At 41.4% G+C, this 20,068-nt stretch overlaps 1 protein-coding gene across 3 annotated transcripts in view; it reads left to right on the forward strand.

Annotated features, from left to right (window-relative positions):
* LOC102384061 (dynamin-3-like) overlaps positions 1-20,068 on the forward strand; it is a 104,908-nt gene that overhangs the window by 51,810 nt on the left and 33,030 nt on the right. For all 3 annotated transcript variants that reach the window (XM_006033248.3, XM_006033249.3, XM_025214999.1), the window contains exon 3: positions 9,250-9,414. In XM_006033248.3, the coding sequence (XP_006033310.1) occupies positions 9,250-9,414 (165 nt within the window). The remainder of the gene's footprint in view (positions 1-9,249; positions 9,415-20,068) is intronic.

The raw sequence follows: 20,068 nt of genomic DNA on the forward strand, positions 1-20,068 counted from the left end.
TATTAGAATTTGAGCAAAGTTAGAGTTAGGAACTCATTTATTGATTATTTAACCTATATAATTATTAGAACGATTAAATGAGGGATTTTGAAACATGCCATTTTTTCTATCTGTATGATTAACTATAAAGATGATTTGTTGGTACTGCTCTTGTGGTGTACTAGGGCTGAGCCTGATAATGAAAACAGAGACCTACCATGCCTCATGATGAGAAGGTTAAACCAAATTTAAGTCCTCTTCCATTATTCTGGCAATTAGGATCCTGCCCTGCTTGTAGAGGAAGCATCACTGTTGTTTACACGCTTGACAGAGGACAGTTCCAGGGTGTTTTCTCAGATATCATTAATTCTTAAAAAGTGTAAAGTTCTAGGTGGTGTATTACATTAAATCAGCTAAATTAAAGGACTCTGCTATGTAATTATAGAAGCCCTGTATTGGAAACTGTGCAAAACCTCACTGGAAGCCATGTCAAACTCTCCTGAGGTACATACTTTGCAGAATAAGAAGGGACTGTGCATGTTGCCCATCTTATGTTTGTTCAATTATTGTGTAGAGAGACATAGTTAGCCATGGTCTGAAGTCAAGTAGAAGGCAAGTGAGCTTCAACCCTCAAAAGCTTGTGTTATATAGCAATAGATATAGATATAGATCTACTGTGGTTAGTCTAGAAGGTACAAATCTATCCTGCCTTCAACTATTGTGCAACTTTCATCCCATAAGAAAGCAGTCTCTGAAGCCAAGGAGGAAACTCCTTGAGGCATCCTCTTCTGTTTCCCTTAGTCCTGATTCACATGTAAATTAATCCAAAATAGAATCAAGGGACTGAATGGTCTGGGGTTGATTGTGAGACATTGTCGTACTGTTCAAATCCTAAATCAAACTGATAGTGAATGCAAGTTATTACTATCTCATCTGATGGCTGTAAGAGGGACCATACAAGAGGAGCTCGGGCCAAGACTTTAAAAAACTTGACTAGTGATTTGGGAAATCTGAATTCTGGGTGCTTATCTTGAGATCCTTAATAGGACCTGATTTCTTGAAAGCACTAAGCCCTTTGTTTCTACAAATCTTTTTCTTTTAAGGTGTTTAAAGCTAGGCACCTAGTCTCCCAGGAGACTTCACAATAAACCTAATATCACCACCATTGTTGGCCATACTGACAGAGAGACTCTGTAGACTGAACTCCCCCTTCATGTCCAGAATGGTTCTTCAAGGTTTGGGTTGAGGCACTTTTGTCATAGTAAAGTAACTTTTTCTAGTCACTACCTGTCATATGTGAAGGTGCTTTGATTGACATCTTTTACCAGGACTAAATTGAGCATTTTTAAAGGGCAAACTTTTGGGGATAACTCTGTCAAAATCTATGGAAATTAAGCAAAATGGAGTAAAGATTAATGCCTGTGTGTTAATGCACATGACTGCCATGACTTCTACCCCTACAACCTGCATTAGAGGTGATAGGATTTCCCACTTTCACTTTCTTTGATTTTTATAGCATATAAACCACACAACTTGCTCTTTTTCATTCTTGGCGGAAATACACAACTCACCATGCATTTAACTCTTAATGTATCAGGCTTCATTGTTGTACTTTTTAATTCCCCTCTTTCCCAAAAAATAGCTTGACTGTCTCTATAAATAATTTCTACTACTTGCTTCTGTTGTTGTCTTTGGCAGTTGGTTCAGTACACTAGCCAGCCATTGTGTAATAAGATTCTGTCTCTGTCTTGTAGCCTAATTAGCTCACTTTACTCCTTGTTGTCTTGACTTTAATCCTTAATGTCACACCACTTTAAAATTTCCCAAGACTTCACTGAGCTTGTTCTTTGTTAACCTATGATAATAGCAAATGCTACACAAATACATTCCAGTACCCTAAATTATTTTCCCATTCTGTGCCCATTAACTAGGGGTACTTCCTGTTTTATTAGGACAAGGAAAGTGTTTTTTTTCAGTTTTGTAAATTTTGAAGTAGTGCTTGTTTTATAAACAGCTGTGTTGTCTTCCTTACGCCAGTCTCTCTTAGCTTTAGCTGGTCCAACAATATATTCCGCAAGGCATGAAGCGGTTATTGTCCCTGTATCAAAACTTGTATTTTAGGGAGAGTAGGTAAAAATCCTTTGTGGTGAGGTATGTTGTCGACGTAGTAAAAAAAAGTGAAAACTCTGTACAATGATGAGAGAGAATGCTCTTCACAGGAACATGTTACCCTTTGACAGATTTATTTCATTTTCTACTGGATTTCTGTACACTAAAAAATGTTATTATGAAGTTTGAATCTTTAAGAGAGCACAGACTGCTTTGTAGTCACAAACAGGACTGCTTAAAAGTTTCATATATTTTGTGGGGGTTCTCTAAGCACAAGTTCTTGGAGTCATGATTAAAGGAAAATTCCAGTGTTTGGGTTTTTTTTACATAGACATTGCTAGATGTCATGTGTCTACAAAAAAAAAAAAATTATACACCAAAATCACCACAAAAGGCTTAAAAAGCAGAAAACAGATTAAAAGAATTTGAAAATAATTGGTTAAAAATCTCGTGGATTGCTAAACCAGTTTTATTACTTGTGGGATGGGGCAAGCACGAAAATCTGTAATGCTTGGGGTTTCTGATGCCGCTCAAAAAACTTTTTGTGGATTTTCTATGCAGCATAAGATTTGCACTCCTCACTATACAATGTCTGTAACCTGAGAGAAGAATCCAAATGCAAAATCAACCTTAAGCAATCAAAATAGTTAAACTACATTTAAATTACATTGGCATAGACCAGTGGTTCTCAATCTTTTTAGACTCAAGGCACCCCTCAGAAAATGCCAACTCTTAGGAGTCACTCTTTTTTTGACTAGAGAACAATAGAGCAATTCTTCTGTTGCAAAGAGGTTAGACTGCAACCGGTCAGAATGTTTTTAATGATGTGGATCTCTGCTTGAAACCTTGGGATTTATCTAGTGAATCATGTCTAGGTGTTTGGACCCTGTGGCACCCTTAAAAGGATTTCATGGCACCCCAGGGTGCCATGTCATCCTTGTTTAGAATCACATGGTTGACCCTTATGCAGCAGGCAATGATACACAGCCTGTGAAGGAGCAACCAAAATGACAGCTTCTGGTTTTTAGGGGGAATGCCAGACTGCTGTTGAGAGCATAATAGTGACAAATGGGCTTTAAGTGGGTGGATTAGTGAAGAGAGCTGTGGTAGTCTAACCTGAAGACGATGAAAGCATGGCTCAAAATGGCTAGGTCCTCATCTGAGAGGAAAGGGTGCAGTTTCCTGGCTAGCCCAGTGTGGGAGAAGGTATTCTCCTGCTGCTGTTTGCTTTATTGCCAATTCAGGAAAATAATGTATTGTCATTGACTTGTGGTTTCTTTCAATAACAAAGTCTTGCTGTGAGAATCCATCACGTGGCTACATCTGTGCACTTGGCACAACAGTCTGTTTTGCACATTCAAGAATATATTAGCCAAATTATACATACAGCATAAAAATGGAATGGAAAAAAAAATCCCAAGAAGCAGTTGTAAAGATGCTTGAGTGAGGCTGGGGATAGAGGGCGAATGTAGTATGTTGCAAACTTGTGCTCAAGTGGAACTTTTCTTCAATACACAAAATAGATAAAACATATTTTGCGTTCATCAGATGTACTCTACAGATGCAGATGATTGCTTGATAGAATGGTTTGTTTTTGGACTTGTGGAGTTTTTAATCTGCAAACAAAGAAATGAAATTCAATCTTAAATGAGTGTTTTCTGGCAAATTTAGCAGCCATACCTACGTTATTTACCACTGCCATTGTTTTTAAAAAAAATAATATTTCATGTATATCTTTGCTCTCATTTGGATTCAGCCATTTCCCCAGCAGTCTGAACGCTTCTATTTTGCTTCATTCTCATCTTTTTTTAATAAACTATTTAGTTTGACAATAGAAAACATGTTACTGTTCAGAATCTTCTAATGAAATAACTGACAAATCATCCTTTTTGGAACTGAAAATCTGAAACATTATACAAGACTTTCTTTCTTTCTTTTTAAAGTCATTGGCAGCTGCCCGATATGTAATAAAATCATGGAAATTTAGTGATACTGTTCATTCATCCTGTGTGGCCAGTGCAAGGCTGTTCTTTTGGTGTATTTTTTCAGTACTTCATCCAGTTTCATTTTAATTATCCAAAGTGATGGGACTCCCTTCACTTTCTTTGGGAAACTCTGACACCCTTATAAATCTTGCTGTTGGGAAGATTGTCCTAATATTCTCATGAACTGTTTCTTTTCTGAACTGTAACCTATTACTCTCAGCTACATTCTCTTGTACCACATAGAATAACACCTTTTACTCCAGAGAGCTTGCAGCTTTCCTGAAGACTTATGTCTCCTCTCCTTAGTTACATAGACATGCACATGTAGGGTGCAATCCTGTTCCCCTTGAAGTCAGCAGTGACACTCCTCTTGGATCTAGTGCGGCCAGGATTTCACCTGTAATTTTAATGGTCCCTTATGCATCACTTTCATCACCGTTCAATCCTATTAGCTGTCTTTCTCCGAACACCTTACTTCCTTCTGATACAGAAGATGCCTGAATCCATGGCTCTATGTGACTACATCACAGAAACTGAATGGTAACACTGATTCATAAATTGCATTTCATTAGCACTTTTCATTCAAGAAATTTAAAGCATTTTTCTAAACAGTAATCATTTAAGATTTGCCATGCTGTTGCAAAGTGCACAGGTGTTATTTCTCCTGTTTTACAATTGATGGGAATGTGGAGTAGGAATCTTGCATCTCTATTCCATGACACACAGTACTGGATGCCACATTACCTTTTGAGCTTTCTGCTTTCACTGGTAAGGCTCTGAGGTTTTCCTCTTCTATTGTGTTTCTGTGGTTTTGGATTATTTTTCACTAACTGTATCAATTTCATTTTTCCAGGATGAATCTAATTCACTTATTCTCTGAATGAATCTTGGTTTGAGGTTTTGCACACAGGAGGAAGGACAAAGAAACAATAAGAAAGAACATAGAGGGTGTCTTTACATGTGCTCTGGGGTGGGCACTTTAATTAGAGTGTCTCTCAGAGCTAGTCTAGTTAAGGCACCCACAGCATCTCGTTCAACGAGCTTTAGCTAAAGTGCCCCTGCTGCCATTTTGAAGCACAGGGATCCTGAATAATACACAGGACACTGAAGCTTCTAGGCTGTGCTAATTAGCATGCTCCAGGAGACTCAATTAATAGAGTCTGCTCTGCCACTTGCTAATTAGCATGCTGATTAGCTCCAATGTTTGCTAATTAGCACATGTCGGAGCAGGTATTGGGCATGTGTATAGGTGCCCTCTGTGTTCTTTCTTATTGTTTCCTTGTTGTTCCTCCTGTGTGCAAAACCTCCCATGATAATTGAGTCAGTTTAAGTAATTAATATACTGCTTTTACAAACCATTAATGAAGATCATAACTGATAGCAAACTTAACATAAATAACCACAGCAAATAGGTCCAGCAAAAAATTACTCATATTTGCATATTGGTAACTAGTAAAATTTTGTTAAAAAATAACAGACTTCAAATACTCTGAGTAGTAATAAAAATCAATATGCAGCCCAGGATATTAATTCTATTTGTTTGCCCTTGCTAGGGGAAGACAAAGGAACATGTGCTTCTGGTTGGGGGAATAAGGGGGAAAGAAATATGTTCTTTTTCTGGTAAAAGGAGAAGGAATGAACTGTTGCCACTGGATAGGATGATTAGAGGCACGGAAGGGAAGCTCATGGGCTTCTTCCCATAACTAGAGGGGAGCTAGGGAGGGTTGCTTCCTAGCTTCTTAGATTTCCTTTTCCAGTGGCTTTGTTGACACAATCTGTCTACACGTTCCTTCTCCTTCTTTCCTCTCTGTGGTAGGATTAATTTGTGGAAGAAACATGAAGCGCTGCCACTGATCCAAAGAGGCACCAAAAGGTGTTTGGAGAGGGTAGCAGCCAGTAGTCATATGAGAGGTACAAATTGCCCAGCTGCATGAACAATTTACATGCACAGGTGACCATGCCAGTGGAAAATTGCAAAGCTGGATTATCTTCAGTGTTTATCCCCTTTCCAGCCATTTTCAGTCCATGTGTCAGCACTTGTATCCAGGCCAGTAAGAAAGAATTTTTCAAGTAAGATTCTGCAAAACAGAACCAGCTACTAATATAGTTCTTCTGTCTTTATTTTTAAATAAAGCTATTGGTACCATATTGTTCACTGTTTCATTAGCCCAACAACTGACTGATTTGCTCTTTCAACCGAATTCACTGAGAACAAAGGTAAGAATTACCATATTTTCTAAGACATGACATGCACCTTTCCCCCCAAAAATTCAGCTGCTGGAAACTGGGGCGCACACTGCAAGCAAAGAAGTATAGTAATATCAGTTTTTGCCTCTGTTGAGAGAAAATGGCACTTTCTTCCTCTCTGCCCCCACCTACCTGGAGAGAACCCTGCTGCCAAAGCTGTGACTCAGTTACTTACTAATATTTATTCTTATTTTGAAGAAAAGGCCCTTTTTTCTTCATACTGAACCCTCCCCTCCATCCCCATCCCCCCCAACACACACACACTTACATTTGTTGTATGCAGGAAAATACAGTATTCATAAATAAACCAGTGGCTTGAACAGTTTAGTCATTACCTTTAAACATGTTTAATAAATGGTCACATGGTTATAAACAAAAAGTGATTTTTAAAGTTATTCTGTCTTTGGTTGATTCATCAACCTGTTTGTATTGGAAGGTTGTAAATTGGAATGCATTCAGGTAGTTTAGTATGCCTTGCTAAAGGTGTGTTGTACTAACATTAGTGTTTCATGTTTCATAGTGTTTAAATTGTGTAATTTTAAAATACTGAAATGTAAATGGAGTGGGATTATAGTAGATCTTTTCTGGTTTGTTTTTTTTTAAATCTGATTTTATGTAGTACCTTTATTCCTTGAAAGACAATTCAAGCATAAAAACATTGGAGCCAGCCTGATAATTCCTATAGGTGGTTCTTACTGCCCTTTTTGATGATGATGATTATTATAATTGCAGTGTTGTCTAGGAGCCCTCATTGTGGATCAGGACACCACAGGAGTATGTATTGTTCAAATGTGAACAGAAAGACATTCCCTGCCCCAAAACCTCACAATGTAAGCAAGAGCCCCCAGTAAAAAGACAATAAATGGTGAAGACTATTATTACTGAAAGACTTTTAAAATATATATTTCTTTCAAATTTACAAATAAAGAAAAGAAAAATACATCAACTATGAAGTTCAATCTGTTTAACCATTTAAAAAAGAAAATTGACTCTTGAAGTGTTATCCACATTTTTAAATATCGCCAATGAACCCGCATAGAAAAGGTTAAATGTTTGCAGATTATTACCATTCACCTTCAAGATCAGACAAATTACTATTTTTATTTTACGTTCCCTTGATGAGGATAATGATAAACATCTGTCACTTAGCTGCTTAACCATCAAAGAATTTTGTTGAAATCCTGTAATTTAAACAGAAAAAACCCCGTAGACATACTGTACATTGTATAGGCAGTGAGGAGGAGGTGATAGAGCATTCACATTAGATCTGAGGGAGCTGGGAAAGGGACATTTTCTGTCTGCAGTTACTTGGCAAAAAGAAAAAATTCCATAGATGTATGATTTTCCATTTATTTTGGGTATTTTGGAAGGGGAAATTACTGCTTGTTTCTTTCCAAGCCCAGGGTAAGGGAGGGGAAGACGCATTCAGTCTGCACTCTGGACTCCACCATATGCAGTACATTAACAGAATGGCTCAGGTTTGTGTGTTAGTGTGTCTACTGGTGTTACAGAATCCAGAACAGAACTTCCATCATTTACAGTTCTTCAGAGCTATTTACCATCTTTGAGTTTGTAGGAAACTGTTCATTATTTTAACAGTGTTAGATAAGCTGTTTTTCCATTAGTTTGGCTATAATTAAAAAAGTTTAACCTTTTAAACTTGCTGCAACCTGTTCTTTTAAAGGCAATGACAACCAGCATATTTTGTTTTCTAAATGGTATATAGACTTTTCTCAACTCAGTAATGAAAAATGAAAAGTACGGCTGCTCTCCATTTGTTGGATTAAGCTGCAGTTTATAAAAAGTAATTGTGAAATGCTATTCTAAATGATTTACCTACATGTTAAGACTAAAAGCATGCCTTGGTTTTCTAGGAAAAAATGGCTTTCTGCATGGTGGGCATTTTCCCTGTTGGTGATATCTTTTCCTCTTTAATGCTCATTTTAATGTATTAAAAAAGAAGGCTTGACCTTAAGTTTACTCTGTTGGGGCAAAATTCACACTTATGCAAAAAGTTAGCACAAAGCCCATGTGTCACCTTATGATTTGTTTTAAAAAAATTATGCTTGGCAGTGGAGGTGTAAATGATACATACAACAAAAACCAAGATTATCCAAAGCACTTGTGATTTTTCTGTGTGTCAGGTGTAGGGGTGCCTAACTTCATGCACCTTAAAATACCATTTTCTGATTAAGTGCTGAGCATTTAAGGTGGTGGGGTCAAAACCGGAAAAGCTTAAATTCTCTTCTGCATTTTCATCAAGACCTATTTTGTATTGGTGTGGATAAAAGGAAAAAGGATGATGACACCCTGGATTATCCAGGTTAAATTTAATATAAAACCAATGCATGCTAGTTTTCTTATTTTCAGACAGTCCACATTGCACAGTAGTTTTCTTGGTTTCAAACAGTCCAAATTGACTGCACAGACACACACGCTTACAGTCGCATCTAATGTGTTTGTGGTTGAGTTAATGTTTGTGACAGCTGAGTCAGTCTTTAATAATAAGGATATAATTTATCTGTAGGAGTGGAGGTTACAAATCAGAATTCTAGTGCTACTTTGTGCATGAGTCAGCAGATAGTTTGGCAGGCTGAATCTGGAATATGGACTGTCCCCTAGCAAGCACTGCAAGAAGGGACTTTATAGAACTTCATGGGGTTTCAGCTACTTCCTCAGTTCTTTATTGTAAGGGAACCTACAGCATGAAACACCCTCTCAAAATGGACCCCTTTAATGTTACAGATCCTGATTTGCTTATGTTAAGAACTAATGGAAAGCAGGTTGATGACAAGTACATTTCCAAACATGCTGATATCAAAAAATTATGTTGACATATTACCAAGTTTTGTTCTAACTGTTGTTTCAACTTTCAGTGGAGCTAATAGCATGGGAAGAAGCATTTATGTTTATTTTTGCTTTTGCATAGACTGAAAATGATCAGAATGGCCAAGCAGACAATTTCTCCATGGATCCACAGCTGGAAAGGCAGGTGGAGACTATTCGCAACCTTGTAGACTCCTACATGTCTATTATCAATAAGTGCATCCGAGATCTGATACCGAAAACAATCATGCACCTTATGATCAATAATGTGAGTAACAGCATCAATTTTTAAATTCTTGTTAAATGTTTGATTGAATTTTCAATGCTTACAAGACCTAATACTTTTTAAATAGCATATTTTCTGGCATAACAACACCCCAAATTAGAAACGCACCTTGTTTTTTTGGGGGAGAGGATGTAGGAAAAATTTGTCCAGAGTCATGGCCTAGACCTGGCTCTTTCATAGAGGCTTATATTGCAAAATGAATGCTTCTCTCCCTGTTAGGAAGCTGAGAACATCTATGAAATGAAAGAGTTAATGTTAGACTCCAACTTTCCTGCTGGCTTACTGAGAGAGAAGCTGGCAGCCATTTTGTAACATAGTGTCTTCATGCCTCTGCTCTGGCAAAAAAAAAACTCCATGCACCTTAAATCTGGAGGGCTGACTTCTGTGAAAAGAGTATGTGTAGTATGTGATTAAATGCAGTAATAGCATCACCAGCATTGTAACAAGGAGAGGAACACATGCATGTAGAATATCACATATTGCAAACCTTATCTAATTACTACAGAGGACAACACCTTTCTGTAGTGATAAGGCCAAAGTATTGCAGTGTACAGTCAGGAGCTCCAATGCTTTGAATGGTAACTGTAGGATCCTAGAGGATTTTCAAATGAGTTCAGTCAAGTCTCATTGGGCATATATGGATTTTTTTTTTAAATAACAATCAGGCAAGTGTAGTATGTTGAACTTATTTTTCAATGGTGTATTTGAGGTCCTTTGGATGCTGGGGTATTTTATAGATAAGCAGGGGGCTTATATACATCTGTCTGGCTTATTTTATATTTCTCCTACCTAGATCTTTAGATTCCATGATAAAAGTTAGTTTTGCACTGGCATTGTTAGCCCATTGTTTGAAAACCTAAACCTTCACTCTATAACCGAATCCTGAATGGATCTCTCCTGGTACTTATCTACCAGGGTGCTAACTGCCATGTTATAGTAAACCACTATTTGATATAACAGCCTCTGTCAGTCACTGATGCCACCTTGCTTGAGATCTTTTAAATCAACAAAAAATCACTTGTTGTAAACAGACTACAATATAAATCGAATCTGACTAAACTGTAGTATTCACGTATGAATTTACAAAAACACCTCATGCGTAAGGAAGGCTAACAGATCTTTCTGTGTCTGGCATTTATATTATACTGGAAAAAGCAAAGAGGTTTGAACAGAATTCACTAGTTGGTAGAGAATAAACAAGATCTTCATACAGAGGGGAAGGGAGTTTCCATTCCTTAAGATTAGGGAAGCTAGGATTTGAATCATGTTTTATAATCACTGGATGCAAGATACTTGGAGGCCTTCATGGAAGGGTGTGAAAACAAACTGAACTTCAACATTTTTCCCAAATTAGCACAGATCTATAATTGCTGTGTGTGTACATGGAGATATTATCTCTGAAGATATTATCTCTGCTCCCTGGAGATCACAACTGGACCTTGCTTCTTGGACTTTGGATGATTCCATTGCCTTTTGAAAGGGATATTTTCCAGCTCCCTTTCATAAAGCACAGAGTTTGGTGAGCAGTTCCTTTTGAAAGTTTACATTCAATTTTCTGCCACTCACATCCCCATATGGAATTGTTTAAGAAGTTTAAAGGTCTCTGAAAATAAATGCTTTGCTTCAGAACTCCGGTACTGTAGTAAGTTGAAATTCTGCAGCTGTTTCATTATTAAAGCATGCCAGGTGATGATGGCACAGAAGAATGGTACACTTTTAACATCATCTCTCTCTGAAACTGACCTCTCAGTTATAGTCCCTGCCCTGTGTTTAAGCTAGCAGATATTTGTGGTCCAATCTTGTAACTTAAATTGCACTAATGTCCCAAAATCTTTAAGAGAACATGAAGAATGAGACTTGAAAGTTAATGCATTTGTTTCCCTGCAGTATGAAATGAAAAACATTGAAGTTCAGTCTAAGAAAAAATGAGCTAAGCTATTACTTAAAAAAATGACATTCTTAAATACTTGACATCCAAAAAATGCTTGAATCATGGTTGTTGACCAAGCCAAAATGTTGAGGAAAGCAATGGAGCTGTGTTGGAAGTCATCCTATACTGCTTTATGTTCCCTGAAGATCTTGAAATGCCAACCCTCCCACTGAGAGATAAATGAAATTAAGCTCCTTTTTAATTGTATTATCCTCTATTTCATATAGTGCAATACAGTTGCCTCCAGAATACTAGAAACATTGAATCCAAGGAACTAGTTTTTTATGGGAGTTACAACCTCATGAATGCTTTTAGATCTTCCTCTCTAATCGATGGTGTATTTAAAAGGTGCTTATAACTGGGAGACGTGTGTCAGATTCAGACTGATCATAGAGCAAATAAATTAATTCTGAGGAATGCAGTTCTTAAAGCATGTCTTGAGGCGTGTACCTATTAAGAGTGTGCAAAGCGGGCCCTATTAAATTCGGATTCTGTTTCGACCCAAATCAGGGACAGTGATTCGATTCATTGGTTCAGATCACTGTCCCTGATTTGATTCGGTTGAATCCGAATCTGAAGATTTGATGCTGTTTCAGAGAATCAGTGATTCGGACATAGCTTTAAATGTGTTTTCTACATACCTCGAGGTACCAGTGCGGCTCATGAATACTGCAATGATGGGGCAGATGGAACGTCCCACAGGAGTGTTGGGGGGCTCCATGTGCTCAGCGGCAAACCCAGAAGTGGACCAGAAGTAATTCTGGTCCACTTCCGGATCTACTGGGGAGCGTGCAAGGGGGGCCCCCTGCACTCTTGTGGGATGCTCCATGCGCTCACAGAACTCACAAGCCAACTGCTACCGAGTGGTATGCAGAAAAAACATTTAAAGCTGTGTCTATGTCTGAATCACTGAATCTTTCCAAATCTCTCCGAACTAATTCAGAGGGTTCCGATTCAATTCGGAGAGATTAAAGGGTCCTTTGATTCGATTCAGATTTGGAGATTTGGCCACCAGATTGGGCCGAATCCCCACCGAATCGAATCAGGGACCAAAGCTTTGCACAGCCCTAATACCTATATCATTAGATTACACTTCTATTACATATTAGGGTGATTTTGATTACTTTAAAAGAAAAGGAAACTTACCACAAAAAATGTATCAAATTACCGTTAAAGATTCAAACACAGTCAAACAAAATGCATCTATCATAGATCATAGAATCTATCATAGATCATAGAATCAGAGAAAAATAGGGTTGGAAGGGACCTCAGGAGATCATCTAGTCCAGGGGTGTCCAACCTTTTTGAATGTGGGGCCACATTATGAACTTTTTATCACCCAGTGGACTGGCGAGCCATATTCAAAGACCTCACAGGAAGTGGTATCACATCAGGAAGTGATGTCACGTGACCTTTGACACCAATGGAGTTGCAGGAAGTGAAAATGAATTGGGTCTGGAAATGTGGTTTAAAATCCAAAATAAAAACAATATAAAAGCAACAATGAAATAATACCAAGCACTTGACTAAAATAAACATTTTTGCTTCTACTCACTTCTCAATGAATGAAAGAAGTATAATGCAGGCTTGCCCTGGGACATGTGGGCGTACAGCACCAGGTAGAGGAAGCCGTGGAGGAGCAGCCGGCTATGGTCTCCAGCAACAGCAGCGAGGAGGAGGAGGAGAACCAGTGCCTTAGAACGCTGTCCAGCTCCATTGGGGATGAGGAGCCCGGTCTTCACACACGGTCACACCGCACAGCCCACCTCCCTCCTCGCCCCTGGCTCCCATGGAGGAGGAGGAGGAGGAGGAAGGCGCGAGTGTGACCTTGTGCTTCCTCCTCACGAGCGCACGCATGCATGTGGCACCACCACGCAGGCTCCTCAGCATCCCACCCGAGGACGCGGCCCCGCTGACAGCCGGGCAGCCATATTTCACGCTCGCGTGCTCATCCCTGCACCAGACCACGCTGCCCCTTCCCCACTGATGCAGTGCAGACCTCCCCTGGCACGGGGCTTAAAGGAGCCGTGTGATGGGCATGGAGGGGACAGGGGGGCACCTCGGCCCGGGCCCTGGGACCCCCCTGGTACGAGTGCACCCACCCCAGCCTCCATGGCTACAGTCAGGAGAGCTGAGACAGGGGCCCTGCTCCCCCCAGGGAGAGGGTCAGTCACTGGGCAGCCAACTGCCTCATAGTCCATGTTCCCCGGTCACCTGCTGAGAGGCTGGGGGAGGGACAAGGGGTGGAAACGACAGTAAACAGTGTTTACTTGTGTTTCCTGTCGCAGCACCTCAGGCCTCAGAAAGTGGCTTGGTGGGCCGCATGGCGGCCCGCAGGCCCTATGTTGGACAAGCCAGATCTAGTCCAACCCCCTGCTCAAAGCAGGACTATCCCCAGCTAGATCATTCCAGCCAGGGCTTTGTCAACCTGGGCCTTAAAAACCTCCAAGGATGGAGACTCCACCAACTCTCTAAGTAACCTGTTCTGGTGCTTCACCACCCTCCTAGTAAGGAAGTTTTTCCAAATACCCAACTTAAACCCCTTGCTGCAGCTTGAGCCCATTGCTCCTTGTTCTGTCGTTTGTCACCACTGAGAACAGTCCAGGTCCATCCTCTTTGGAACCACCCTGCAGGTAGCTGAAGGCTGCTATCAAATTTCCCCTCAGTCTTCTCTTCTGCAGACTAAATAAACCCAGTTCCCTCAGCCTCCCCTCATAAGTATGTGCCCCAGCTCCTGAACAATTTTTATTGCTCTCTGTTGGACTCTTTCCAACTTGTCCACATCCTTTCTATAGTGGGGGGCCCAAAACTGGACACAGTACTCAAGATCTGGCCTCACCAATGCAGAATAGGGCAGAATAATTACTTCCGTTGATCTGCTGGCAGCGCTTCTACTAATGTAGCCCAGTATGCTGTTAGCCTTCTTAGAAACAAGGGCACACTGCTGACTCATATCCATCTTATTGTCCACTGTAACCCTCGGGTCCTTTTCTGCAGAGCTGCTGCTTAGCCAGTCAATCCTCAGGCTGTAGCAGTGCATGGGATTCTTACATCCTATGTGCAGGACTTTGTACTTGTCCTTGTTGAACTTCATGAGATTTCTTTTTGCCCAATTCTCCAATCTGTCTAGGTCATCCTGAAACCTACCCCTACCCTCCAGTGTATATACTGCACCCCCAATTTGGTGTCATCTGCAAACTTGCTGTGGGTGCAATCCATCCCATCTTCCAGATCATTAATGAAGACATTGAACAAAACTGGCCCCAGGACCGATCCCTGGGGCACTCCACTTGATCCTGGCTGCCAACTACAAGTTAAGTCATTGATTACTACCAGTTGAGCCTGACAATCCAGCCAATTTTCTATCCACCTTACAGTCCATTCATTCAACCCATATTTCCTCAGCTTCCTTGCAAGAATGCTGTGGGAGAAGGTCTCAAAATCCTTGCTGAAGTCAAGGTATATTATGTCCACTGCATTCCCTGCATTCACAGAGCCAGTCATCTCATCACAGAAGGGAGTCAGGTTGGTCAGGTATGACTTGCCCTTGGTGAATCCATGCTGACTGTTCCTAATCACCTTTTCTTCCAAGTGCTGAGAAATAGATTCTTTGAGGATCTGCTCTATGATTTTTCCAGGGACTGAAGTGAGGCTGACTGGTCTGTAGTTCCCTGGACCCTCCTTCTTCCCTTTCTTAAAGATAGACACTATATTTGCCCATTTGCAATCATCCAGGACACCCCCCACCCCTTGCCATACGTTTTCCAAGATAATGGCTAGCAGCTCTGCAACCACATCAGCCAACTCCCTCAGCACCCTTGGATGCATTGCATCTAGCCCCATGGACTCGTACAGATCCAGCTTTTCTAAGTAGTCCCTATATAACTTGTTCTTTCATCACTGAGGGCTGCTCACCTTCTTCACAAACTTTACTGCCAGGTGCAGTAGTCTGAGAGCTGACCTTGCGTGTGAAGACCGAGGTAAAAGTGTCATTGAGTATTACAGCCTTTTCCCCATCATCTGTCAGAGGGTTGTGTTGCCCATTCAATAAGGGTCCCACACTTTCCCTGATCCTCCTCTTTTTGCTGACATACATATAGAAACCCTTCTTGTTACCCTTCACATCCCCTGCTAGCTGCAACTCCAGTTGTACTTTGGCCTTCCTGATTTCATCCCTGCATACCTGGGCAATATTCTTACACTCCTCCCAAGCTGTTTGTCTAAGCTTCCACTTCTTGTAAGCTTCCTTTTTGTGTTAAGATCACTAAAGAGTTGTCTGCTAAGCTAGGCTAGTTGCTTGCTACATTTGCTATTCTTCCTGCACATTGGGATGGTTTGTTCCAGTAAGGTTCCTTTAAAGTACAACCAGTTCTCCTGGACTCCTTTCCTTCTCAGCTTGACCTCCCAGGGGATTCTGCCCATGAGTTCCCTGAGGAAGTCAAAGTCTGCTTTTCTGAAGGCCAGGGTCCATTCTCTGCTGCTCTCCTTTCTTCCTTTTGTCAGGACCCTGAACTCAATCATCTCATGGGTCACTGCTGCCCATGTTGCCATCCACTTCTATGTCCGCCACCAGTTCTTCTCTGTTTATGAGCAGTAGGTCTAGAAGAGCATGGCCCCTAGTTGGTCTATCCTGATAGCACCAGGAAGTTCTCTACCACCCTCCAAAAACTTCCTGGATTGCCTGCGCACTGCTGTATTGCCCTCCCAGCAGGTGTCAGAGTGATTGAAGTCCCCCATGAGAACCAGGGCCTGTGATTTGGAAACTTCCTTCTGCTAGTTGTTTAAAGGCCTCACGGCACTATAATTCAGGTCTCATGGTGCCGAGGTATTTCTAATATAGTACACTAGATACCACGTATTGTGTAAGCAGTACTGGTGAGCTGACTCTAAATTAACAGAAATCTTTAATGTTATGAAAAATACTGTATAGTAATTACTGATGGTAAATTCATGCTAGTAGTAGCTGTGGCCTGCCTCTTGCTAATTTCCATGACTGCTCTTTTAACTCCAGCTAAAGTGGTAACTTCATTCATGATTGGCTGAGCTGTCCCTCAAATACTCCCTTATAGATCAAGCCTACTCTGACTTGTTGTCCCTCCATGTTAGAGTCCTGTTGAGCCAGGAACTGTGCTACTGGGCACTTAAAATACCTGCTATGATTCTGTAAGAACATTAAGACAGAGGAGCCAATTGTCGAAGGAAGGGGTGGAATCTCTTTCTCTGGAGGTTATCAAGAAAAGGTTGTATAGGCATTTCTCAGGGGTTGTTTAGGAATAACATAGCTATAGCTGTACAGTGCTGGGCTAGCTGACCTTCAAGGTCCCTTCCAACCTTATAATTCTGAACATTGCAACTTTGAAATCTTCGGGGGACACTTTTTAAACTATTGCTATAATTTTGCTTTTGTTTTCTGGAAGGACCTTAGGTTGCAAAGAGATCATTTCTTCTTCCTTTTCCAAGCTTCAAAATCACAAGTATGGAAGACCCATATTTCTGGCCTGATTGTAAGCCAGGATCATGGGCCAGCTTCCTAATGGCAGTAATTCTGCCATTACAGTAGGGTTTCAGCAATCATGAAAGGAGATTTGCTTCCAACACACAGGGATCTACAATAATAACACTTGCAGGCTGATGGTATTCAAACAGATATTTGTGGTCTAAGGCTAGGGTCTAAGGCATTCAAAAAGTCTGAGCCTGAATTGATTCAGTATTTGCAGGGTAGTCTAACCTGCCTAGGCTGAACTGGTTTACAACTACACGGACATCCCCTCTGGACTGAAGAAATGCTGGCATATGCCTGCTGGGGCTCAGACTAGAAGCCATGGGGGTGATGCTAGAGTAGCCTTCCCTTCCCTCCTATAGGACTGAGCTGGGGGGGCAAGGCCAAGCCCCAGCAGGATGCCCTAATTAGGGAGGGATGTAAACCCCAACCATGCTCTCACTGGCCCAGGTTTCTTCCCCGCTCACTGCTCAAGGGGTGGGAGTGTTGCCAGCCCCCAGCCCCAGGCTAGCACTCTGAGGCAAAAGCGGGGGGTGCAGTGAATGCATCTGTTGATGCCCAACTGTTCTTTTAGGATCAGCTCTACCCTTACTCGAATTTGAGAATTTTTTTAAGTGATACTGTTTGAATTTTCATGTTATTCAATATAATTTCATATTATCTAACTAAGATATCTCTTTTTAATGTGAAGGTTCTGGCAAAGGTCAGGAAAATAGTGTCCCCTGGCATTTGATCAGTAATATCCACTGAAAAACAACATGAGATTCATACCAAAAATTGCAGATATTGGTGAATTCGTGCATCTCCTGTTGAACACGAATGGGAAATGACAATGGTTTCTAGTAACCAAGTGTTTCCTGGACAGGGGTCAGATGTGACTTGGAGGATCCTAATGCTTCTTCAGTGAGACCGCTGTCTTGGGTCTTATCTTCCCAAAGTTGTTCCAATATCACTATAATAGATTTTTAAATCAAATTAATTTAACTAGTGCCAAACCCTCTTCAAGTAGAACTCGGGCATATAAAATAAGATGTTTGAAAATGTATTACTGCTAACATTCCCAGTTCAAATAAATGTTATAGAGCTAAAAGCAGGTTAGCAACAGATCCAAAGAACAGAAAAAATCCCAAAAGATTTTCAAATGCAAGGATTTAAATGGTTAGCAATTGATTTCTCAGTGTGTTTAACTACAGCCTTATTTAATCAGAATACTTCTAGTTTTTTAGCTGTCTTAATGTGTCCCAGGTCTCCATAATCAGAGCTGGCATATCAGGAAATTGGTATAGTAAATTAGATTACTTTGGGACTTCTCCCTTCAGCTCTATATTGTATATTTCTGGGCATTCAGAATCACACAAAGTTGCTAGAGGTGAAAGATATGATGAACAGTAGGTGAAATGTTAGTTAAAACGTAATTCTGAAAGAGAATTTATAAAACCATAGAAGTCCCCATTCTTAAGGGAACTAGAAGGCTCATGAGATTGGTAATGTAATTTACCTCCAGGTCACCCATTTGCAAATGGGCCAAAAATGTTGTTACTACCTATCAGCAGTTTAGAAGTCTGTATGAAATAAGGTGGAAACACAGGGGTCACTTTGCAGATATAGATCATTCCAATAGCATCCAATGCCATATGCCTCAAAGGAAGGCAAAAGAACCACATAATGCTTTGTTCAGAACTACACCAGAAAATATCTTTCTGTGATGAATTGTGGTCTCAGTCTAGGGTGATCCTATAAAGAGCTACATAGTAACAATACTTGTATATAGTTTTGAAATGTGCTGTTCAGCGCACTTAAAATTTATTAAGTAAGCTATTACTTTCCTAACTTCCCAGTACCTCATTCCCCAGCATTTCAGAAAACAATTACTGGTTTAACTAGTAGAGTTATAGTTCTAGGAGATTCATGTTTTTCCTCACTCATTCCCTTGAGTAAGAGATTGTCTTGAACCCAGAATCTGGGCTTGCCTGGATCAGCTGCTTGCCCCAGTCTACCACCTCCCCAGCTGATTATTTGGGCTGGACATATATGGCTGCAAACCTCCATCTGGGCGTAGTTGTCCACCAGCTCCCTGCCATCAGAGTCAGTGGCTGGGGTCATCTTACCCTTCACTCTCTCCCATATAAACTCCTGAGCTGTAAGAGTAAGTGTTTGGGAAACAAGGCTCAACCCTTACCCAGACACCTCACTGTTTCTCATAGCTTGCACTTCTATTGGCTCTCTGCCTGATCTCTCAACTACCCAACCCAGCTCACCCTTGGACTCTGTGTTCTACCTGACCCTTCAGCTTCCTAATTTGGTCCATCCATCAACCCAACTCCTGGCTTCTCAACCTGGCTTGGGCCCTGATTTCATGCTCTGCTCAATCCTCCAGCTTTCTAACTTGGCTTTTTAGATCTTCGGGCTTCCAGCTTCCTGGCACTTGGTTTCCAGATGCTCCTCCTAACCCTGGTTGGCCCCTTAAAGCCTGAGTGACTCCTAGACCTGGCTGCCTGCAGCCCAAGTCATCTAAGATTATCTAAACCACTGAAGTTATGCCTACAACTGGCTGGGTGTTTGAATAGCAAGGTGCAGGACAGAGTAGATATATGCTGACCTGTCCCTGTGTCCCTAGAAGTGAGGTTTACAGCCATCTCTTCCAAGATAAATATTGGACTTTTCTTTCCAATGTTTTCTTTCCAGCACTGATTAGGGATGCTCCAGTTTCTCCAGATTGCTATTCTTCCCATGTGTCTGTGTACCCGCCGCCACTCGACCAGGAGATCATGCGCTGCTTTCGCCCGGGCCCCAGATCTTGCCCACCCGGACTTTGCTGATGCACCCCGAAGTTTACCCCGATTGGTATCAAGGGGGACCCCAAAACTCGCCTGCCACGACTTTGATGACGTCTTCAGTGGGGGGTCTTCCCTTGGGGTATCCCTCGGTGCTGACGTGTTCCTCCGCGGGCAATCTCGGGGCTCCATCCTCCCCTACACCCCGGCCATTCGCCACCTTAGGGTCTTCCTCTTCTGGCCTCTACTCCGTCCTCGCCTTGCCTCCCTCTTGCCTCAAACCTCTGGCCGTCAACAGCGGTCCTCGGGCCGAGCGTACCTCCAGCAAAGCCACCAACTTGGCCCCTCCCTCTCCGGGGTGCCGCTGGCCTCTTCGCTGCCCCTACCGGTGACGCCGCGGTTACCCTCACCGTTGGCTCCGCAGGACAGGGC

Source organism: Alligator sinensis, unplaced genomic scaffold (assembly GCF_000455745.1).
Source record: "Alligator sinensis unplaced genomic scaffold, ASM45574v1 scaffold899_1, whole genome shotgun sequence".
Taxonomy (NCBI): domain Eukaryota; kingdom Metazoa; phylum Chordata; order Crocodylia; family Alligatoridae; genus Alligator; species Alligator sinensis.